This window comes from Dermacentor variabilis, chromosome 7 (genome assembly GCF_050947875.1).
Source record: "Dermacentor variabilis isolate Ectoservices chromosome 7, ASM5094787v1, whole genome shotgun sequence".
In the NCBI taxonomy this organism is placed as follows: domain Eukaryota; kingdom Metazoa; phylum Arthropoda; class Arachnida; order Ixodida; family Ixodidae; genus Dermacentor; species Dermacentor variabilis.
In genome coordinates, this window is record NC_134574.1 from 134,471,629 (window position 1) to 134,496,865 (window position 25,237).

General features: G+C 44.0%; 1 protein-coding gene across 1 annotated transcript; it reads left to right on the forward strand.

The window, feature by feature from the left end:
• The first annotated feature begins 712 nt into the window (after nucleotides 1-712).
• LOC142587943 (uncharacterized) lies at nucleotides 713-25,021 on the forward strand. Its single transcript, XM_075699323.1, has 7 exons — nucleotides 713-889; nucleotides 8,463-8,648; nucleotides 9,834-9,971; nucleotides 14,852-14,989; nucleotides 18,212-18,364; nucleotides 19,009-19,191; nucleotides 24,870-25,021. The coding sequence occupies exons 1-7, from the start codon at nucleotides 823-825 to the stop codon at nucleotides 24,902-24,904; spliced, it is 900 nt and encodes a 299-aa protein (XP_075555438.1). The 5' UTR covers nucleotides 713-822; the 3' UTR covers nucleotides 24,905-25,021.
• Nucleotides 25,022-25,237: the final 216 nt, after the last annotated feature.

Genomic DNA, 25,237 nt, shown 5'->3' on the forward strand with positions numbered 1-25,237 from the left:
CAGGGCGGTGAGATGCGTCCGACATCACAGAGTCCAGGGACGCAACGAGCCAACGCAAGAGAGGCAATGCGTTTGAAGCGACTCGTTGCATCTCCGGGTGCCAAGGAAAATGAAGCTCGGAAGTGCCGTGACCGCCATCTTGACACGGCAAGCCGAGCAAGTACAAGTCATTCGAGCGAAGTGGATGATGAGGATGGCCAACTACACCGCGACACCACCATGGAAGACGCGTGTCCTCCTGATCCACAAACGGCGCTGCAACAGTTCCAGGTGGCCACAAACTACTTTAACAGAGACTTCGTCCAGAACGACGTTGCATGCATTTATTAAACAAACAAACATTCACATAACAGTGTACGAGTTGTGTGCCTCCGTGGTGTTTCCTATGCAACAAATCGACGTTGGCAATGGTGTCAGGCTTCCGCCGTTTCACAATTTAGTCTCGACAAAATGTCTTCCGTTTATTTCTGCTCGCTGTGTATGTTCTCGCTGCTTGCTCCAGGACTACTTTTCGATAATATCTTTCCATTTTCCTTAGTCTGTATGCTACTCCGGCACACGAATACATGACAGGAGAGACTGCTTGAAATGATGAATGTCTCTTTCTTTCTTTGTCAAATGCAACAGCGCATTATTCGTTTTATTGTCATGGTTGCATCTGCTGAGAGAATGTCTGGTCGTCTATATTCTTTAATTGTTCAGGGTTTTGTAACGACTGCACGAGGTTTTCAAGTGTCTTATGGCACACTTTACTAGAAGACATGAAGTTGGCAGTATACTGAGGTACCTCCTGTGGAAAGGGATGCGAAAGACCATTGGGCAATGATGAGGACCCTTTTCTTTCCTTTCCTCACATATTACATTATCGTTCGCTTTGTACCCTGCGATGGTAAGTTCTGGCGATATCAATAGATATAAAATGCCGTTATGTGGTTATATAAGAATTTTTTTTGTATGAAGTCAATCACGTCAGAGTTGTTCCCATTTTAATCATACTTTCATTATGGTGTGACAAAGGTTTCGCATGAAAATTATTCTCTGAAATAAGTCATCAGAAAATCGTATAGGTTCGCGTTTTGCAACACATCAATACTCACTTTAAGAAGGCAGCATGAGCAAATGACTGTGCTGTATAGTTGGCGAGGAAGAAATGCAAGCGGCAACTGCTCATTTCGGAGGAGCACACTTGGTCTTTCCGTGAGCGACGTCGGAACAAACAGCTTCGCTTTCTTCAAGCATTCTAGAATAAATTTCGGATAACACCGTTCATCAAACTTAGTTGACGTAAGCAATCGTAAGCGTATTGCGAATAGGTCGTATCCACTTTTTGTTCGAGCTAGAGGACGGCGACAAATGCGCATTTCCTATGAAAGTCAAACCGCCTCGCCAGCCAAATGTAGTATTTTACTGGTCACCTTAAGAGGCCCCCCTGAACAACTGCGGCTGAGGAATGTGGCATATGATTGTGCTCATGTCTGGCATGTACGAAAATATTTCTTGTTCACCAAGTAGATGAAACGTGTCAAGTTGCCTGTAACTATTTACTTCGCCGTGACGTCACTTCCCAGCGGTGCTAAGTTCGATTGTGAACCTCCGAACACCACCACAGCCCACCTTTAAAGGCTATCGTTAGCTATCATAAAATATATAAGAAAAAGAGTCGCTATTTGGAGCTGTGCAGTTTCCTAATGCTTATCATTGGCGGTATGTAAACGGTGCTTGTGGACGGCCTAATGTTGTGTTAACACGGGTATCCTCCTATCTAAACCACTTATGCTTTCCAGAGAATCCTCTCATTGCATCTCAACTTTCTTTGCTCCTTGGTGATTTTTTAAAAATTATTATGCATTTCTGTTACTGTAGACGTACGCGCAAACCCGTTCATTTCTTTCCGGTTGGCTTGAGGAAACTAAAGCAACTATGCATGTCCAACAAACTAATTTCTTGTTCATGAAAGAAATGTGCGTTTGGCAATTAGGTTTATGTGCTTAGAAGAATGCAGCTGAGCAGAAAAATGCCATGTGGTGTTATAAGGCACTGCATAGAATACGAAGCAGTAGCTCCGTACCTCCTCCCTCAGTTCCGCGCACCCAATGCCTATCTGCCTGCGGTACCCGTCACTCTTCTATCTGATTCGCTCTTGTCACCTGCCTGACAGTAACATTCTTGTGACTCCTGTTAGCTACGCACCTCACGTAACCTCGCGATGTAATCTTTGGGCGGCTCTCGCAGGCCATTTGTGATGCGTTTACTGCAGAAATTTATATCTAGATTACTGTGGCCTCCGAACTTTGTCTTACAGGGTGTCAGGATACAGTGCACGGATTTAGGTCAAATAAGAGTGTGACAAAAAAGAAGTGAACTGATCCTTCAGACATGCAAAAGTTGAACTGTAAACGCGCGGCTCGGCACCGCAGGGAAAAGGAAGAGGAACAAGAAAGCATTAATGCGGTGAGACGCCAGTGAGTGACTTGGCTATGTCTAGTGCAGACAATTCTCCAGCCGCACTCTGGAGTTGACAGTGGGTGGCGCAGAAGAGCTGGCCCAGAGATGGGTCCATAGAAAACGCACTGGTTTCAATCTCCCTAGTATGCTGCGACCATGCACCGCGTACCCGGGCATGTCAACACTGCAGTCCCTCCCCCACGTTGTTGCAAAAAATCCAGCTAAGAATTCACCACATAGCCACTCACCAGCCCCACCTTGTGCAACGGCGGTAACCCATACATCAAGCCCTGTCTTGTGCTACGGTGGCTACCTGTTCGTCGGGTCCCGTCGTATGCCTTGATAGCCAGCTGACGACCTGAGCAGTCCTGCCCCACGGTAAACCCTTCGAGGCCATGGCAACTGAGCGCGGTCATCACCGTCTGGAATAATTTTGGAGTAGTAACTACCGCATAGTTTTCAGTATTATCAGCGCATGTGCCTTCTTTGTTCAAATATGTTTCCTTTGATGTCTGCTTCTCATGATAAATGTTTGTTTTAGGCGTGCGACGTGTACCTGTCTGTAGTCTGTCGAAGTTCGTTACAATTGGCGAGCCTTCCAGGATTTTCTTTCGGCCGGTCATGAATTTTCGTAGTTGAGAGTTGGATAGGGACATGATTGTTGCTGCGGGTAGATAGCAGAAGCTCATCAAGGAGCAGGGTCTAATACTAATAGAGGATGAGAGAATTCGTGTGGTAGATACACATCACACAGAAACACATCATACACAGAAAAACTGGTAGCAGTTGAGCAAGCTTAAGAAAATAAAAACCAGGCTCAAGAGAATGCAATTGATCTATGTGGTAGGTATATGTGCGTAGTCCAGCAGCATGGCAGGATTTATAGCGAGAACAGAGAAGCGTAATACAGGGCCGTCGTGACGTAATAGAAGCCTGCGATATTGCCACATTGCAGTGACTGGATTGATAGTGAAAATCACAGTAGCAAAGCTCTCAATTATGAAACTAAGTCATTATATGGTTAACCGGTACCCACAATAATAGGCTGCACTCCCACAGCGATAACATCAAGCACAGCTGGCGATCTTCGTAAACCTAATCAGCGGGTCAAGTGCGTCGGCTATTAAATGACTTGTCGAAGGTTCCAGCGTAATCGCTGGTGCCCGCGTGCCTTCCAGAACGTACTACACACTTCGTCTCGCGCCTACAGTAAGATTACATGAAGTTTGGTCACAAGAGACAGCGAATTGAACCATAGATAACATTATAAATCTTCCCATAGTTGCAGGCCCAGCCTGCGTCGAAGAATAGGAATATCTTAGTTCTTATCTTATCATATTTTATCATATCTTATCATAGTTCTTATAATATCTTAGTGTCGATATGTTTGTTGTTGTTTCGGCAAGACAACCATGTCGGAAATATCGCTCACTACTCCATCATGACCTACATAACGAGCGAGTAGAACAGATCAGGTTACAAAAATGTTTTTCTGATCAGCGAGTTGAGTAAAGATGGTCAAGGCAAATCCAATTAACATGGTTCCGAAGCAATACACAAGCTGACTCATGAAGGAATTACAAATACCGCAGCTTATCCCAGCGCACCACGCCTGTAGAGAGGAGTGCAAGGGGAGATGTCATGCAGGAATGAAGAGTACTCGGCCGCTGGAATGCTATAGAAGGGATTACATCACCTGGCAACAAGGTTTGAGAAGAAAAATGGGAAATATGCAAGAAAGACAATGAAGGGCATCATGCGCAATGCTGCACATGTTGCAAGGGTGGCTTATATGGGGACAGCCTAGCTCTACCAAGAAAGCTACCCTCGCTTTCAAGCTGGAAAGCGAGAGAACAAGAGGGAAAAGAAGCGACAGGATAACTAGCATGTTGGGAAGCTGCCTCTCAAGAAGTCGCAAAGCAGGTATCACCCTATGGCGCTGCACGGCGATCATCGAAGCGCTTCGATAAAAATAACAAGGATTGGTCGAGGAACTGTGTAATATAAAGAGGTACACATATGCGTAGGTACAGAGCTAGAACCTCGAATGCACAGAAGCAGAAGCCTCAGGCAAACGAATAGGAACCTAAGGAAGAGTCATTTCAGAAAAAAGTCATTAGATGCCGTAATGATCCTAAATGTACGACGCGTAATTGTAAGAAGAGGCGCAAGGGGTTGAGGGCAACATGACGCAACAACTGTGTGGTTAAGCAGATATGGTCGTCCAATGGTGAGGAAATGAGGCTGGAGTTAAAGAAGAGTCTGTACGAATATGTACAAGATGTGCGCAGTCGTAGAAGAGAGAGGTACGCAAGAGGCAGCAAATCGTTGCAATCTCAAAGGTGGCGGAAAAAATGAGGGCAGTATCAGTACTTGCAGGATGAAAAGAAAATTATTTAGGAAATACATGTAACAATTAACACTTTTCAGGAGTGCAGGCAGAGACAATGTGCTGAAATAGTACTTAACTTTATGACAGTGTCACACTCATATAATATTCTGTCTTGTGTGTTGAATAAGATTGCAAATTGAACAATAGGTCTTGTGAAAAAAGTTTAAACCTTGTCCACACTAGCGTTGATAAGGCCTTAGAAACAAATTTAAATGTAGTTTGGGAATTTTTATAGAGTACTTGTGTGACAGAAAGGAAACAGGAAGTATACCGCCGCCTGCAGCTTGTTCTTGAGGATTGCGTTGATATGGGTTGTACGGAGCAAAGTAGTGTTATCGCTGTACGGTAATTTCCACCACTTTTGCAGGTGGTGCGTATAATGATATATCAGGACATGAAGTTAGCGTACGTGGAACTGTGGACAGCTCTGCACGTTTTGTGAAAATTTTGATGAAAAAATTTCATACCACGTTGCAACGCAAGTGACGACCGCTTCTTATTTAGAAAGGAACTCTTATAAAGGGGGCCTACGTCATGAGTAATTACCGATTATGGCGCGTCTAGGGTGAAGAAGGTTACGACGCCGGTCGTTAAAAAGGAATACATGAGCTTAAAAGAGAAAAGAAGAGGATAACAGACCGCAAATGGGGAAAAGACAAATGAGCGGGCGTTGCGGACTTCCGAATGGCCTGGCAGGCACGCCTCGCGAACTGTGGGCTGGTGACGTGACCAGGAAGCATTGGGACAACGAGCGAAGAGGGGATGTCCGACAGTTGGCGAGCGATAGCCGCAGCTCCTAAGCCCCGTCTACGGTAGCTCGGCAGTGCTGCGAAACCTCAGTTCAACCCCGTTAGGCCGCCACCGGCAATCGTCCAATGCCACGCAGACAACCGCTACATGACCATTTCAGCGACCCGGCTCACTACCCACTACTACCCCGTGCTCTGCCACGTGAATCCCTTCGGAAACCAGCCCCGTCAAATGACAGGGACAGAGGCCGACGCCTGCGTCACATCGAAGCTTCAACGGTGCGCATCTTCGGCGACGTCGGACGGGATTCCACTCACTGTTTCTGCTTTGCATCATAATGAACTGAGACACTATAGTTGAAGTGTTGTTTTGTGTCCCTCAGAACATACAGTTTAAAGTTAGCACGCATTTCTAGAGGTATTTTTGTAGTATTCCTCGGTATATTTCTCACTCGTGATTCGTGAATCATAATAAATTCCTGACACTGGGATATCTTGATTGTAGTTTGCGTGCCGCCAACTCATAAATATGCTGCAATAACCTGCCCCCACAGCGAAGATTCATATGAGTGTTTTTAGTATGGACAAGACACTGCCGTTGGTCTGTAAATATCAACGGCCCTACCTAAGTGCGCGTATTATCGCTTTCTCGGAAAGGCCCAGCAGACATTGTAACAAACATCTTACTTCTCATATACTCTTTTATAACATGAAAAACGACCCCTTTTTATATGTAGCACTCCGAAAGAAAAAAAGTTATAGTGCTTGTACTACACGAAAGCATTCTTAAGCTGTATACACAAGTAGCTGCCGTCTAGAATACTACTAGAAGTGGGGGACTACTTCTAAATTTGTTGAGAATTTTAAAGAAAAAGTGCATAACTGGCAATGAGTCTTAACGCCTAAATTTTTATCTGAAGCAAACGAAACAGCGGTATTCTGTCTAAATGTGGTTTTTATCTCCAAAGACTCGTGCTCACTCTTTTCGACGTTGAAGTAACTTTCTAAGATTATTCAATAATGGTTTTTCATTTGTTTCCAAGAGAATATTTTACAAGTCATATCAGCACCACTCCATCCGAAGAATATGAACTATGTGTGTATAATGGCGAAACATTGTGACCGTGATATCTATTGGACATTTCTAAATATAATGTTTCAACAGGAAAAAAAACATTTGCAATGTCAGTAGCGGAAAACTAAAGAACCCGCATGAAATACAGTGAAACAATATTTTATTCGGGTCATGCACAATGTATCAGTAGTTAAGAAACAAAGAATATCAGGCTCAATTCAACACTAGGACAAGTCCGCGTGTGGATTGCTGCAAACACGGGAAGCCATTAGCCATGCCAAGGCCAACCCTTGACCTTGGTATGACGAGACGATGACTCACAATGCGCTATAGAACGCTATGCAAGACGAGGGGAGGTTTTAGCTCGTCCCTTGTGGGGCAAAAAACCTCGACACATCTTGTCGTCTGTACGGTACTTGCCTTTAGTAATGTGCACTTGTGAGTAATTTTTATTTCTATTTGTTTAATTCGTTGTTATTTTTAACGCGGAACTGTTTTATGCCAGGGTCTACCATCAACCTCTTCTAACGGATGTGACATCACCGTGAACGCGTAAAATATGCTTTATCTTGACCGGGGTGGTGCCACCATCTAGGAGCGGTGAAGCGAAGTACAGCACCATGACACTAGCAAGCGCCGACTGTAACGCCCAGCCGAGGCTCTAACGGGGTGTAGCCTGGTGTAGACGATGCAGGCCTTCTGCTGAGGTGACGGTGCAGTTTCCGCGCATGGTTTGACTCTCGCGGCCGATCAGCCCGTGACGTCTCGTCGCCTACGAAATGCAGCTTCAGTATTCATCAGCAGAGCTCACACATCACCTGCTTCCTTGCTTGCGATGGCACCAAATAAACGTGCTGCGCCAAGCGGCGCCGAAAGGCAACGGCATTCCCGGCCGAACCTCAGTTGCGTCCGGCGAGCGAACGCAGCGTGAAGCAGAACACATTCGCATGTTCGCGGCGCACGCAGTGAACTGTGCCATCACATTCCTGAAGCTCAGCGCGTCGCAAGTCATCTGGTTCCCCAAGGCACTATGGAGCCGGACCAAAATGCTCGTACCTTCCCCGAAGCGACTCGGCAGCAGGACACCGCTTGACAACAGGACGTCACGCGCCAAGCAAATCGGCAACACGGTGACCGACCCGCCAGTCGCTCGCCTTTCGCTGCAGCGGACAGTGAGTGCATGAAGCACATATGCAACGTCTTCTGTGAGGACCTGTTACCCTTTCTTGCTCTACCGATTCCCAGGAAACAGGGATCAACAATATCTTTTTAAGGTATGTCTAAATACACAGCGAGTTAAACGAACGTTTTGTTAGAGTACAGCACCCGCTTTGCTGTTCGTTAAGCTGCGTTTTGAACTGAGAACAGGTGTTCCAAGTCCGAAAGCTGACAAATTTCCTGCGAGAGCCTCCACCGGAAGATGGAAGGTGGACGCGAACAGTGCAGTAGCCAAACCTAATGATTGCGACAAAGATTTTTACGGTCCGCCATATCAGCTGGTGAAGTCTAGGATCGTGACCCAAACAGCATGCTTGACGCGAAATCAACAATTGCTGATTTTTTTCTTTTTCTTATTATTATAGGACAGAGCTAATATATTGCGTTAGAAAACTGTCATGCAAGCCAGGTACGTTACAGAATACACAAGTTTAAAAGAAAACGCCGGCTGCTAGGTTGCACACGAGCACCCAGCGATGTAGCATGTGAAATGAATTTTTCGAATCAATTTCCAAATTATTGAACTTTGATTGCTCTAGAAAAATATTGATTCCTTAAAAAATGAGATTTTTTTTTGTTCCAGGTAAAAGAGCGGCATCCGGAAAAGGCTGCTTAGCGATGCCAACAGAGGATGATGACTGTGAAAGTCCAATCCATAAATGGTTTTATAGTAAAACTGAAGGACATTGTATGAATTTTATGTATGGAGATTGTCCAGTCGAAGGCAATATTTTTGACAGCAAGGACGAATGCGACAATACTTGCAAAAGTAAGCCAGGTTTCAACAACAAGTGGGGGTTTGGTGTGCGGGGCGTTATTGCTTGCATACAAAAATCTGTTTGGTTCTCCCTAGATATAATTTGCATTGCTTAAAGGCACTTTATTGTTACCTTTGCCTGACATCGGTTCCAAAACATGCCACACAGGGCAAAAGAAAGAGCACCGAATAAAAACTTCACAATTTAGATACTCAGTACAATATATCTCGTAGCTCCCAATCTGGAAATTCTGTGGAGCAGAACATGGCGTTTCTATTCTTATTTTACATATGTTGAGAAGATTGTTCGGCTGGCACACTTTTATTGCTGAAGCATATCCAATATAAGTGGGATGCTCGTAATAATGAAGATATGGTTTCAGCGATCTGATACTATCGGCTATTTACAACCCATCCTTATTTTCTCTCTCCAATATCACGGGCTCCAACAGTGCTTTGCTTTTACCGAACAATCAATAGTATATCCACACTAGTATTTTCCCACCTATTTCAATAAACTTTTATGACTTCTGTGAAACTTCTGTAAAGCGTTTCTCACCTTCATTGTTTCCTATCAGTAAAAAGAAAGCTAATTGCCAGCTATCGTCCACCCACGTTTTTCAATGGAATACAACATTACTAGCATACTCAAAAGAAGAATGATGCTGTTAATGCACCAAAAATTGAATCTTTCGGTCACATATGCCGCGCCGGCTAATCGTGATTTCAGAAAAAGATGCATTAGGCTGGTAAAAGAGCTGAAGTTTCTGCTTGCAAAACGTTCTAAAACATGTAGAGGCTGCAACGGGAACACATTGTACAGTCTCCAAAGGTAAAAAAAGAAAGCAGCAGATACTTTACCTGCGTAAGAGCTTCTCGAAAAGATACATAGTAAAAAAAACATTGAATAAATGTTTCAAAGGCCATTGGGTGTTACCCCTTTGTAATCAATAAACAGTCTGAAAGGTTGGGTGCGATGATTCTAGCGTATTAAGTACAGTGGGATGTAAATATAATTGATAAAATGGAAGGAAGTTTTGTATTCGCATTAGAAAATAGGGCCATAAGGTACGCCGAAGAATGATGGATTGGTGCGCAGACTTTTCTGCTGAAGAATCAGTGCGGAACAACACTAGACGGCAGGCGAATGGATGCATTTGTCAGGTCATAGTTTGCTGTTTGGCACCTGGTATGCAGACGCAGGAGCTGGACAACATCCGGCGAGGCCCGGTGGTGGGCCCGTTAAAGGCCACACAGGTCACCCCAGACCGTCTCGGCGACATGGTTCAAGCGAGGAAAATGACGGCGGAGGTTCCAGGCGTCCAGGAAGAAAAGGTGAGGGTCAAAATAGATGCATAATACTGATAGATATGAAGGTGCCCAAGTCTGAGTAGCATATCCTCTATAAGAAGAAGAAGAGAGCTCGGGCGGAAGTTAGAGTATCTGGCCTGCTACTCTGCGCAAGGCAAGGGGAAGGGGGGAAGAAACAGGGTCACAATAGGGGATAAAGGAACAAGACGAAAGAACAAGACGAAAGAACAAGACGAAAGAACACATCGCATAAGCACGACAATCCCAAACGCGAGTCCCAAGAAACGTGAAAAAACACGCATTTCCTCTATCGTCTGCCAACACTCTGGCCATGTGCCTAGAAGGAAGTCGTCCGATAATAGTCTGCTATCTAAATGCCTCAAGGTAGCTTCCAGCGTCAGTCTTTTGGGCGCATACACTGGGCACACCACGAGTACACGGTCCATAGCCAAATCTACGCCACACGCTGAACAATCCGGGCAGTCTGTCAGTCCAATGATCTCCAGGAACCTACACGTGAAAGCAAGGCCTAAACGTAGTATGTGTATGGGGCAGACATTAGGGCACGGAATGCCATGCAAAACACAAAAATGCATAGCGGCATTCTGCCTTTTAAGGTGGACACGGCGAGCGTCTGGTTCGGCCCAATATGTTCTCGTGGCACTTCTCATTAATTCCCACAGGAGGCACGAGATGTGCGCACTAAAGAAGAGCACAACAGTACTCAGGCCATTGCTGAGGGCGCGCCTTGCTTCAGCATCGGCCGTCTCATCACCATCGAGTCCAAAGTGTCCCGGGATCCATTGGAACACAATTCGGTGGTCTTTTTCTTGAGGGCGTGAGCGGAACTCGGTGATCTGTAGCGGCAGTGCCTGATAGGCGGTTTAGAGCAGTAAACATTCTAAAATATGCACCGCTGGTTTCGAGTAGGCGGAGATGCACAACTCTTGAGTTCATACAGTAAAAAAAGCGTACAATGTTCAGTATCTAAAGGTGCTTGTTATGAGGCAAAAAATTAGGAATTGTTGGCAGTCATAGCATTGGTCGTTAGAACATTTTCCTTTAAAAATAGAGCAGTAGGGCGGTGAGGCACACTCGTGCACTTGTGTTTAACTGACCAGTTCTTACGAATAAGACGTTGAAGTGAGGAGGTGGGGGAGCTAAAGGGTGTGGATGGCTTCGCGGTGAAGAGAAGGTGGTGAACTGCTGATATCACATATTCTGTCCTTCCTAGGGAGTTTAGTAGAACTTATCAACCTGACGTATTGCAGCTTGTTAGTGAACACCTTCGGCATTGGAGAATTTATATTTAAACTTAGTAACAGTTGGAACATAAGTGGTAATAATATTTGCCACTGTGCAATCTTCGATACATGTTATTACATTGCGAAAATTGAACTGATAACAATTGCACTTGCGCAAGCCTGTTGCGGTGTCTGCATGGAAAGACATGAGATAATGTATTGACTTCCAATATGGCGAGCTATCGTAATATAATAACCGAGTGTACATTTGTACATATTAGCACCCTAGGCAATATATGAAGCAGTAAGATTATCTGCGGCTATAAATGCGAAGTATTTATGTAATAATACAGATAATGTTACCGTGAGAAATGATCTGCATGTACATCGTTTGTTTACGCTGAACAAAAATTAAGCAAGCTTTTTTATTTAGGTTCCACTGCACTAAAAAGCAGGAATTCAGACATTGCTGAAGTAAGAAAGGCCATATTGTAACTAATACGGCGGCACACGCTGTTAGTTTGGCTTCTAAATACGCTTATTTCATGCTCCAGAAGAACCTTTGAAATAGCTTCAAATGACAGCAAAAAACACGTACCTAATTCGGCGAACAATTGATCCCTCGTGGAGGACCAGTCTGCCACAGGAAAATGCAAAGCTTCCTCTGGGAGCGCCTTGGACCGGAGATAAATTAAGAAAAGCACAGAGGCTTTCAATATCTTCTTTTTGTGCCCAGCGCCTATGGGAATCCGCGTGTGTCCACGGTATTATTAAGACTAACACTCGTATTGGGGAACCTTTGCGGTTGTGTGCTGGTATGATGCACCTAGACACAACGGGTGTAGCGCCTACGCTACAATGCGACAGCGAAGAAAGATAATCACAACTTCATCTGAAAGGCGAAGGACAGAAAGCCATATCAATCATTACGCCACTACCCGAATAATTATCCGCAGTTTCAGTGGGCATATAAATTCCAGTAAACATTCGATTACAAATTAAATTACCAAGCACGTTGTCGCGCACCGAGAGGAAAACACGAGCGGATATCACTTGATGACCGCGAGCCCTCGCTCGCTCTACGTTGGAATGATGAAGCCTGGGCACCAAACGCATCTTGTTGAATCTCGCTTTAACATGCCCCCGAAACTTAAGCTTACGCGGTCTCGAGCTCTAGGCATGCGAGAAGACAGAACACAAAAGCCATAAGCGACGTCTTCTCACCCAAAGTTTGCACCAGCCGCAGATTCCCCGCAAGGCAGAGAGCACTAGCCACGTACGCCCTGAACGTAACACACGGTCTCGCGCAGGCCCGGACGTGCTAGAGGAAAAGACGCGGGCTGAACCCGCGTCCCCCTCTCGTAGCATACGGCATTCGAGGCCCAATACGGAACTATAGCGCCTTCGACTTTGTACTGGAACCCACGACGATGGTGACACCGAAGGCTGCAGCAAGAAAATGTGCCAGGAGTGTATATATAATTGCTATGGCAATAAACATAATTATGATTGTGCGCGTTTTGCAGCAAATAACGCCTAAGTATGTAAGCGTGGAACAACGACGTTGTGACATATCCAAGACCAGGTGTGCGCCTCATAGCAAAGTAACAGTAGCGTCGGTTTTGTTATGTACTGCAGACGACCCCATTCGCAGACAAAGGATGAGGAGTTTCTTCGTGTACGCCTGAGATATATATTTAAAAAGTTAAATTTATTGGCTCTGCCTTAAGTATTTTCAACTTATGCAATATTTGATTTGATAAGCTATTCTCCTCGACAGATGAGTAAGCGCGGGCAGCGGTCAAGTATATGCAGCTGCTGCGTGTGGCGTGCAACATTCGTAATGCGGGATTTATTTATTGCACAGGTACACTATGACATCGCAATCAGTTCCTTTCCGTAGTTTTCCTGAGCGTCTTTTCTATGTGGACAAAACTTGCTGTGTAGCCAAAGAAATGTCCCCAAGACTAGTTCATTGCAGCAGTCGCCCGACTGCAACGTCTCCTTGAATAATTTACTAAATCGGCAGTTTCTTACGCAGGCCAGCTAAATAAAGATCTTCATAGATATGCCATGTGAACTCGTAACACATATTTTTCCGCCGTCATAGCGGCCATGGACGTGAGATCTATTTTGCTAACAGATTGACAATGATGGTTCAATGAGATAACCGGAAATAGTGAAATACTCTGCCAGGCCAATCCAACCACGCGTGTTCCGTTAATGATCAGTTTGCGCGTGCACACAGGATTTTGCTGCCTGTATTATGCGTGCAAGGTCGCCACATTTCGCCTGCGTATGGCCCACTTTGACATACATTTCAGTAACTCGACTCGTAACTCAAGTGATTTTCTGATATCTATAATGAAACTCATAAATTTTGTGATCTACTAATTTTTCATTTTTTTTCTCATTTATTTAGGATTTCATCAACCGTTTTCTTGGTGATTTCTGATTAATAGTAATTATTCCCTAAACTTCAGTAACTGAAATTTTTATTAAACCGATGCTCTGACATCATATCTATAATTAAAGCAATGAATTTTGTATTGTACTATTTTTATGTTTATTTTGAATTTCGTGGCCGGTCTTCTCAGGAGGTGAACCGCAAGTGCAGCGCAAGAAACAAGAGTGTCGCTCGGTGCTCGTGTCACTAAACCATTCCAGTAAATATTTCAAACTCCTTTGGGTGGAGTGCCTTCGCAATAAATGAACACTATGACACGTTGGAAGCGAGCATATTTGCTTATTGAGTGCACTGGCAAGCATGCATGGCAACCCATAAAATGGAGAGAATTGTTCTTAACAGGAGAGCTATTTAAGCTTTAGTTCCACCGTGGAGCGTTACCAGAAAACTCAGCCCAGTTGTGCGGCGCTTCGCGTTGCCTTGCAATCACCTGGGATAGCTCCCAGCAACGTAATCTCGACGCACCCCACGCGCATAGTACGGAGTCTTGACGTTACAGGCGAGTAAAAGTTTGAAACAGCTGGCGCGGCTACTCACTTCTCGCCTCCCCTACTCCGTGCGTACATGTTGCTGCCACGGAAACACCGAAGAAAGTCCGGACGCCCGATGAAGAAGCGGCTTACCAGGAAGAGCGCCACACTGCCAAGCGAGAGTCGACGCATCGCCGCCTAGCTGATTCAGAACACCGCACCGAAGCTGTGGCTCACAAGCCGCGACGCCATTCGAGGATCCTGAGTTTTAGTCCAGGCAACGCGACAGTCGGCGACTTAACGCTCGACGCCACCGAGAAAGCGATCCCGCCCTGCGAATGCTCGAAAACTTCCAGCGTCAACACCACCGAGACAAAAACTTAGCAAAATCTAGCATAACCTCGCGAAACCTACAAACAACTTAGCCAAGCCTACAAATAACTTTGCAAAACCTAGCATAGCCTCGAAAAACCTACAAGTAACTGGGCAAGCCACGCAAATTGTAAGTGATCAGAAGCTACACTGTTCACTCCAGCATTGCACCACTAGTGCAAGTTGCTCTCGTTTCTTTATTCGCATTACAAATGGCCATAAGGTTCGCGGAAGAATGATCGATCGGTGCACAGACTTTTTGCTGCAGAATAAGTGCCTCGCAACACTAGAAGCCAAGATAACTGATGCAGTTATCAGGGCAGAGCTCACTGTTTGTCACCTTGTATGCAGATGAAGGAGCACGAAAACATAAGGTGAAGCCCGGCAATAGGCCTGTTAGGGGCCACCAAGGCCGCCCCAGACCATCGCGGCCACGTGGTTCAAGCGACGAAGACGAGGGTGAAGGTTCCAGGCGTCCCGGAAGAAAAGGTGAGGGTAAAAAGAAATTAACAACATTAATTGAAAGATGAGAAGCTACCCGAGTCCCAGTAACATAGCCTATGTAAAATCGTACGATGAACACTAGCGTACAATGTTCAGTCTTTCAGGGCCCTTGTTACGAGGTAATAAACAAGGAATTGGTGGTAGTCATAGAATTGGTCATTAGAATAGTTTCGCTTAAATGGAGAGCACTAATGCGGTGAGTCGCACTCATACTCTTTTGTTTAATTGATAAGTTCTTACGAATAAAAAACTCAAGTGAGGGTTGGGGAGGGTGGAAAGGAGGCATGTCGATGGCCTTACGGTGAAGAAAAAGGCAGTGAGCCGCTCGTATCAGTGATTTTATCTTTCCTAGGGAGTTCGGCAAAATTTATAAACTTGACTCATTGCAGTTTCTCCCTGAACACACTTCGACGTTAGAAGATTTTAAATTTTGATCTTGTAACAGTGGATATGAAGTAATAATGAGGAGCATATTTGTCACTGCAGAATCTTGGATCCATTTTATTATATTACGAAAATTGAACTGGTAAGAGTTCCGCTTGCGCAAGCCTGTTGCGTTGTTGCATGGAGAGACCTGACAAAATTTATTGACTTCCAATTAAGCGAGCCATCTTAATATCTGAACAGAGTGCACGTTTGTATATAATAGCACCGCAGGCAATAGATGAAGAAAAGTTAGGGTTAGCGGTGACTATACATGCCAAGTATTCATGTAAGGATACAGGTAATATTTCCGTGCAAAATACTGTGGATATGCATTGTTTGCCGGAATTGAACATAAATTGAGCAAGTATTTTAGGTACCATTGCTCTAAAAGGCCTCAATTAAGGCTTTGTTGAAGTAAGCAAGGTCATATTGTTATTGATATGACTGCACACACAGTTTGTTTGACTTCTAAATAGGTCTGTAAAATCCTACTAAGAATGGCTCGAATGTCAGTCAAAAAATATTTCTCATATGGCGAACAATCCATAACTCGTGACACACTGTATGTGCCAAAAGCAATCTGCCAGAGCGAAATGCGAATCTTCGTCTGCGAGCGCCTCACTTACGAAACAAATCAACAATTGCACAGACGCTACAAATATGTATTTTTTTGTGCGTAGGGCCTATGAAAATGCAAATATATGTAGGGTATTAAGAAGATAAACGCCCATATTTCTGGACCTTTACGGTTGTGTGCTCGTATGATGTATCTGGAGACAACGGGTGTAACAGCGACGCTACAATGCAACAGCAAAGAAAGATAATCACAATTTCATCAGTTGTTATCAGTTATCAAGTTGGTAATAAATCTGCACAGTTTTGGTGCCTACAAATGTTCCAGTAAACATTCGATTACAAATTAAATTAATGAGCACGGCGTCAACATGCAGTGGCCAACATGAAAAGATATCACTCCATGACCCCGAACACCCGCTCGCTTTACGTTGGCATGATGAAGGACTTGGCCTGAGAGCGAACACATCTTGCTGCGTCTCGCTTTAACATGCCCTGAAACTTGAGCTTACGCGATCTCGAGCAATAGGCTTGCGATGAGGCAGCACAGAAAAGCCATTACCGATTTCTTCTCACCCATCGTTCGTACACGCCGCAGATTTCCTCCCAGGTAGAGAATACGAGTCACCTACGCGGCGAACATAACACGCAGTCTGGCGCAGGCACGGACGTGTTATCGGAAAAGACGTGCGCTCAGCCCCCACCCCCGTCCCATAGCACACAGAATGCTAGGCGCAAAACGGAACCATGGCGCCTTGGACTTTCCACGGAAACCCACGACGATTGATATGAAGACAGCGACAGCAAAAAAAAAATGTACCAAGAGTGTATATATATAGCTGTTATGGCAATAAAAGTAACTACGGTTGTGCCTGTGTTGCTGCAACTAACGCCTAAGCATGTAAGCGTGGTGGAACTGCGTTGTCACATGTGCCAGAACAGCTGTGAGCCCCATAGCAACGTAATAGTAGGGTAGATTTGATGATGTACCGCGGACAACCGCATTCGCTGGCAAAGGATGAGAAGTTTCTTCGTGTGCGCGTGAGATATATATTTACAAAGTAAAATTTATTCGGTCTGTCTTACTTAGCTGTTTCTACTTACAGGCTATTTGATTTGACAAGCTTTTCTCGTGGATAGAGGACGAAGGGCCTGCAGTGGTCATCTACATGCAGGTGCTGCGTCTAGCGTGTAACATTGCTAATGCGCGATTTATTTCTTGCACAAGCACACTATGACCTCGCACGTCAGCTCCGTCAGCACGTCAGCTAGTTTCATCTAGCGTCTTTTCTAGGTCGGCAAAACATGCTGTGAAGCCACAGAAATGCCCCTAAAACTAGTTAATTACAACAGTCTCCCGACTGCAATGTCTCTTTGAATAATTTACTAAATCGGCAGTTTCTTACAAAGGCCAGCTAAACAAAGATCTTCACAAATATGCCATGTAAATGATTTTTCTCCGGCCGTCATAGTGACCATGGATGTGCGGTATATTTTGCTAACAGATTGAAAATGGTGGTGCATGCGGATAACACGAAATAGTGAAGTACTCTGCCAGACCAACACAACTGCGCGTGTTCTGTTCCTAGCCAGTTTGCACGTGGACAGAGGCTTTTGCATCCTTTTTTATGCATGCAGGTCGGCATATTTCGCCTGGTTTGGAGCCCCCTGCTTCACCGGAAATCAAAACAATAACCATGTACTAAGATTGCTGCCGCTGCAATTCTATCTTCACCAAAGGCGTTTACACAGAAAAAGCACTTTCTCCCAGTATATAGTAGCTGTGAGCGCATGTGGCTTTCTTTACGTAAATCAGAATATTATAGTCAAATATCTACATATTTAGCGTCGATTCTTATGCGTATCTTAACCAGACATAGCTGTTACAATAGGATATCATGATATCCGTCTGTTCTATTGCATAGGGCTGAAACCTAAGCGGTTTCCTCGCTACTGGTATCACACATGAACTGACTGAAAAGAAGGAAGGCAGTGAAATAAAGGTTTTTGTGCTTCGAATCGTTACATTTGCCGCAGACAGCTATCACACGCCGGCTTGTAGTATTAACGGAGCACAGCGGATTGCACTCTCTTGTCGCAATTACGCGTAACACGTGCGCGTGAGATTGCATTAAACATGACGACGGCGTAGTCCCTCGCCTACTCGAGCCCAAGGCTTGATATTCGCGCATTGGAACAAATGTGCAGGATCAGAAGAAGACACCAATACCGGCAGGGTGCCTCCTAGAGGACCTGGGGGCAACCGTCGGCCACACAGGCCGAGCGGTCCACACAGGCCGAGACCGCATGTGCCGAAGCCACATAGACCCGCCGGAGGAATAAAACAGCGGCCACGCCCACGTAAATATGATCGTCTATTTCCTGCGATATAGTCGTGTCCGAAACGACCTGACGCGACGCTACAACTAAGCACAAGCACGCTAGGCCGGTCGGGCTACCTATATTTAAGCACTTACGCACGTTTAGGGCGCTTTCAAATGACTTCCAATTGTTTGCGAAGGCGTACACCATATTTTTTTATTTAGTTAGTTATTTTCGGCACCCTCAATCACCGAGAAATTGCAGAGTAGAGTGGGTGACAACGTATAAACAAAGAAAAGAACAGAATGAAACTTGCAGCGTTATACAGTATTGGCGGCAAATTGTAAAGGTGAACTGAAATATGACAGAATGGTACTAAAACAACTATGACTCAACTGAATAGAATTAAACAAAGCATGTTATAAAATACTATTGACAAAATATGAGCGTAAGAGAAATACGGGAAAGGAGAAGAGAACAGAAAAAGAAATATAAGCGTGGGTGTTCAGAAATGAGAACTTGTTGACATGTAAAAAATGCGATCTGCGCAATTCATAACAGCTGGAGCGAACACATGACGCGATAATTTCACAGCCCTGTACGCACACTCAATTACCGAATAACATGTCTCGTGGCACAGTGGGTGAACATAAAGGAATAAAAAAAACCTCTCAATTTTTTAGCTGTGCCACATCCGGGAAAAGGAAGCTGTGGAGCGAGACCAAAAAGTGGGAACTGTGACGAAAATGCTAACTTGTGGTTTAATCATGGAGAATTCATGACTTGCTCTCGAGTGCCAGAAGGAAAGTGCCCGACTGTCGGATCCTTCTTCGAAAGCTGTGAGGAATGCATGCAGAAATGCCGCCGTAAGTCAGCACACATCTTTCTTATCGTGCTTGCTGCTTGTATCAGTCTTTTCTGTGGGACACCGGGGCACCATTGGCTGTGTTGGTAAATGGAACTACTACATGTAGTATGCTTCTGTTTGTAAGTTTGTGGCTAACACAGAAGCAGCAGTGTTATAAGCTCAACTGTTAGCCACGCAAGACAGGCGAAATAAATTAGGCCAGTAAACTGAAACCATGGGCCAGTTCCCATGGGGCGCTGCGAATGCGCCAAGAAATTTATCCGATACCCTTGGATGTCATAAGAACGGCGTTTAGGCGAGAGCCATTACTGAGGATTTACTGGCATTCTCATACGAAACATCAATTGTCATTGACTCTTTCACGGTTGGCACGTTCAACTTTAGAAATTATTCGCATTGGCTTCAGTTTGCTGTGCAGCGTGGTCTTCCGCATTATATTACCTTAACATTGCAGCTCGGAAATTGTGCATGTTCTAAATGTACAGAAATGGTCAAAAGTTTACGGGACATTATCTTCAAAAAAGCAAATTAAGATACAATTTGTCACTCACTTACGCTAGTAGAAGACTAGGTTTGTCTCGCACACTAGCTAACGTAGCTTACCTGAAGTCCATAGTGCATGCCCAGCCTTAAAGTATTTCACCTTTCCATTGCATCACCAGTATCTATGTGGAAGGCCGGAAAGAAATTGGGTTAACGATACTTTAATAACTGCCGAAATCATCCTTAAATTTCCAAGAACTGATGTCAACGACGTAAGTGCCGTTCCAACCAATATTCTCGCCTTTTGAAGGCGTGGAACGCAGCGACAAAGCGAGTTGGAATTCTGAGGTTTCCGCGAGAGCTTTACAAATATGTAATCATACTGGTATCTGGGAGTCATCGTAGATGATTCGTCGCAAATGATCATCCCCTCTCAGAAATGGCTACTTTCGCAAGGTCAAAAACTGCACAGAAATCGATTGGTGTATCCCTTCATTAATACACACTAATCCGAAGACCAGTGAGACCATATAAAATTGACGAAATTAGCGCATTATTTTACCACGATTGATTGGTGTATACTTTCAATAACGCAAAGTAACCCGGAGACCAGGGAGACCACGTGAAATTGACGAAAGTAGCGCGCTATTTTACCACGAAAGTATATTTTATTTTATTTTGCAGCTTACATGGATTAAGAGATCATACTTTAACGGGTTAAACCAATTTAGAGTATAGCATTGGCGGCCATATGTAACATAATTGCAACAGCCGGGGTTGGTTATTTTACACCCAAGCAAGATACGTCTGGAAGCAAAATGAAAGGCCTGGAGATCACGTAATCGAAAGGGAATCTATCATTTTGTTCCAGTAAAATTACCCATAGGCAAAATGTTAATAATTTTCGAAGTGAGGGCAATTACCTGCACTTTCGTTGCCGTAATACAACAGATAGTATAACGTGCTTGAACAAAAGCACTTCCTACACCATCTGAATTGTATTTGTGCGTACGTATTGCTGTATATATATTGATGTAAGCATTGCTGTGTATTACTATGTATAAACGCCGACTATTGATGACGTTTATTTTTTTGGCAAAGCCTTAAATGACGCCTAAGAAGAGCGATCAGTTTTGAAAATCTCTTCTGCGCTTCTCATCGACCTAGTATCATCTAGAAGTAGGCATTTCCCGACATATTGCGCAATCATCACACATTATATAACATCAACTATAGCATCGTGTATATTTCTTCGGAATAGGCAGTGAATGTAACTGCTGAATCTTTTTTTTTTCTGTCTTTGAGTGTCACCCTCTTTCACTCATCTTTTTATTTTTCTTGCAAGAAATTTCGGTAGCAGTTGAAATCAGCCGCGCTTTTGCAGCTACGATATCAGTTCACGACAATATTTTATTGTGAGAGCAGCTAAGCGCTCAGAACATGTTTGCACTAGTGTGAACAGCAGAAGGCCATAACTAATGACAAGAGAGCTGGCAGTGCATGCAAGAAGACCTACGAGACACACAGCAACACCCTTCATCAAAGAAATTGGCTTGAAGGGAGAAACGCTAACTACAGTGGCTATGTTTATCGTTGCGCATGAACATTTGGAACGCGGGTTCGACTGACGCTGACGCGACATATGAGGGTGCGAAAAAGCCTTTGGCACCCATAAATTTTTTAACACGCCATGTAGGGCGTCAGTGCATGAATAGCCCTGCCAGTAAAATTACATTACGATTGGAGCAATGATATTATTTCGCACTTTAATAACATAAAAAGATTTCAGATAAGAAGACCTGCATTCTGAACGTTATATTTCAGGACATATGTTTGCAGGTGGCCATTCTCAAAACTCTGTAGAATAGTTTGGTCGCGAACGTAAGACCTGGTAGGAGGAACATGAGTTTTCAAAAACTGTAACAAGATTACCCGCATATACGGCATGGATAAGCACACGACATACACCTAGGTATATGCGACATACACCTAGGTATATGCGGAATACCTCGGCAATGCCGATGGGGATGGTTAATACGAGTGCGAAAATTTGCTCGGAGCATCCATACAATGCTCTCACAATAATACTAAAAAAATCTAGATATCAATCAAACATGTGCGCCAATCACGTTGATATTCCTTTTTATCCAACAAAGACAACAGCGGTGGGTAAATTGTACAAGTTAATGCGCTCCAAACAGACTCTGAGAGACTCCGAGGTCGTTCAATTTATTCAGGTGGGCAGAGTGAGCAATACTGTGTCAGTCAGCGTTGACAACTTGCGCATCGCACAAAAGGTGCTCTTAAGAAGATGGAGATGCACTGGCGTACAATTACTGGTCGAGCTCGCTCGTGAAAACAGCGTCAACAGCACAAAAGAGGGGTAGACGAGAATAAAGATGAGCCTTGAAGTTTCCACATACCCACCATGGAGGATGAGGTCGTTAGCGAAGCATCGACAAGGGCACTGCGAACAAGGACATCACAACTGAAATGCCATGCAGATTTTACATTGCTCACCCCACGATTCACAGCAATCTACTGCAAAATATCAGCCCTGCACACCAGTCGGTAACCGTCATTCGATTTCTCAAATCTGGTGAGTTGCGCGGCGTAATTTTGCGCGTCGCATCAGCTGTAGCAATTTTATTGCGATAGCATCCATACGAACACTAGAAGCAAATTTTCGCCGTTGGTGTCAGTGTCAGTGTGGAGCTTTCCATTTGCAAATGTATATGTATGCTGTATGCTTATCCATGCCGGATTTCTGCATTAGTTACATTCATAGACTATTCAATCACTAAAGTTCTTCTTAACAGGTCTTGTGTCCTTGATTAAATTATTACTCATAATTTTGAGAATGGCAGTCCCTAATCAAATTTTATAAGTGCTAACGTTAACAGCGAAATCATTTAATCTTAAATCTCATAAGGCTAGATTTAAAGTCTGAAAGAATAACGGTGCTCAAACCTGAAATTATTGTAATTATGTTAGCACCGCTTTTTACAGGCAATTTAGCGGCAACCGTGCGATGCCATTTAGGCTCTATACGGCGTGTTAAACCTTTTAAGGGCGCCATAAAATTTGAAGCGCCCGCGTATGTCGGACCCGTGTATAGATAGAGCAATGTCCGACAAATTGTAGTGCAATGACCAATTTTGCTGCCGGAGTCAGTGCTTCGTCCTTTGGGCGAGACTGCCAATTTTGTCTTCGATCACTGGTCCTGACAATACGATGCAGCGATTCTCCAACCTTCCCCAACTTATCCAAGCACTGCGACATATCGAATATGACGTCCCTTGAATATATTGTCTCGTCCGAGTTGAATTACACGGCAGCCTGGAAGAACAAAGACGACTTATTGACCGTGAAAGCCAAAATCCTTCAACATAGTCATTGCCTGATTGCCGGCGGGCTAATTATTATCTAGAAATGAAAGCAGACAATAATAAATGTGATGTTGCTTCTTCAGTTCAAGATGTGTTGGCAATAGGCTCGAATATCTGGCTAACAAGAGTTCCGCGTCAAAGCATAATATGCTTGGACTCGATGAAGGAGCCAAAAACAAACTTTAGGAGAAGGCATTGCACATAACTCATGCCAGCAGTGACCTTGCCGTGACTAATTACGGCGATGTGTCGCATTCATTCAGCCAGGATGAAGCAATAGAAACAATTGTCTCATTGAAATCTGGCTAATTGGCTGCTAGTTGGAAATCATCTCATCTAAGAGGCAGCTGTAGAAATGCATAAATTTCTGTGTTCTCTTGTTGGCAGTCGTAATATGCTTTGAATTGTCCGTGGTTCTAGAACATGGGCCTAAGTTCAACGTTCAGAGGCAACCCGCACAGAGGTTGGGAGAATCTCTTTCTGATTAGCCGGAGGTTAGGTGCAATTCATCTCGGTTTAGGCATAAGCAAAGCTGACGAAAAAAAGATGCCTTTAGAGTGAAGCTTCGGCTACGGCGATAAAAATAATTGATATTTCTTTCGTATGGTTATTATGAAATAACCTGCGAGTGCAGATGCAAGCAACCAACTTTTTGCAAGCAACTTTTTCATTCGTATGCTTGCCAATGGCCGTCAGTTGCATTCGGCCTTAATTCTCTAAGATACGTCACAGACAATCACTGACACATTACACTGACACATTACTTACCGCAGCAGTCGCACGTGCACTTAAAATGTGGCAAAAAAGCAGTGCGTTTAGGTATCTGTGTTTATTTTGTCTCCTCTTCATTAGCACTGCACAAAATAGGTTTTCAAGAATCTGCAACAAAGGAGACCAATACGTGTCTAGCTCGGGTGATTTACTGGAATTTGTACTCTAAACAACATCTATTCGGGTATGTTCCTGAAACGACGTTGTATTGACGAGAAATCATATGTGGAAATTACCCTGCAACACCCATACAATTTCCCCGAGTGTAGTTGTGGACTTTTTTATTTCTTAACTGAAATAGCTATAGTACTGTAAAATCAATTTTCTAGAATTTTACAGACCACCTTCCGGTTTAAATAACATTTCTGTTGTTCGAAACTGGTGCCCGTTCAGGTTGTAAAGTGTAAAGGCAACCTCCTCATTGACGTGGCAAAGGTAAATACTGGCATAAGCACAGCATTTTACTGTTGACACGGTAATACTTATCGGGTTCTTCAAATTCGGCGTCACGCGCTAGTATGAGATCGGTGAGATTACGCAGCCCAAAGGTACTGATGTTTTATTTTTAATTTATTACTGTGTCATTTATCTATGTTTATTAAACTGCGATAATGTTGCCCGACAGGGCTCTTGGTTTAAATATTTATTTAAAATATTTACCAACTGCAGGACGTCACGGTAGAAGATGGTACATTTTGGGACAAAATACAACAAACGGTAGTTATCGTGGCACATATTTTTAAAGACTAAGCCTACCGACGACAAAGTAAGCTAAGTTTGCCAATTTTCAAAAGTTGTTCCAACAGTTAGGAATGGGAAGTTCATGTTTATATTGCAAGCTCATAAGAATGAAACGCATATACGTATCTCACACAGTCGACTCCCAAGTGAACATGCCATTGTAAATTCTTTGTTTTTGAATATGGGGTCTCGTCAAACATATTGAATAGATTTTGTTTAAAGTAATGACAATGCTAACTGATATGTGATTATTAATTTTGTTTTTTTCTCTCTAATACACAAAAAATTATAGCACACCAGCTCCGCCAATGCCAGTTCAAGACCTGAGCATGCGCTAGAAGACCATAAGAGACATGGATGTGGTGCCCTGCTGCGTAGTTTGTTCATACTGTGGAATGGTGAAAAAAAAACGAAGTTTGTAATAAAGGCCACGTTATGAACAAAGTTCGAATGGCATAGTATTTTATGTAAGATTGGGTTCACTTGTCACGCCACAATCGCAACAAATTAAAAAAGAACATACATCAGGAGCCATTCCAACCTGGGAACATGGTTGGACAGCGAAGCTGTGAGACGACCACCACCTACGGTATGGCGACGAGACAAACAGTAGGCTTCTGTAAACGTTCTTTGTGTCACTATCATATACTGATTACTGTA

What these genes read in the sequence shown, in the direction of transcription:
- LOC142587943 (XM_075699323.1), top strand. Translation starts at nt 823, where the DNA reads ATGATGAGGACCCTTTTCTTTCCTTTCCTCACATATTACATTATCGTT. An exon ending in TCGCTTTGTACCCTGCGATG is followed by an intron (nt 890 to 8,462) that starts GTAAGTTCTGGC and finishes TTTTTGTTCCAG; the next exon opens with GTAAAAGAGCGGCATCCGGA. An exon ending in ATGCATGCAGAAATGCCGCC is followed by an intron (nt 19,192 to 24,869) that starts GTAAGTCAGCAC and finishes AAAAAATTATAG; the next exon opens with CACACCAGCTCCGCCAATGC.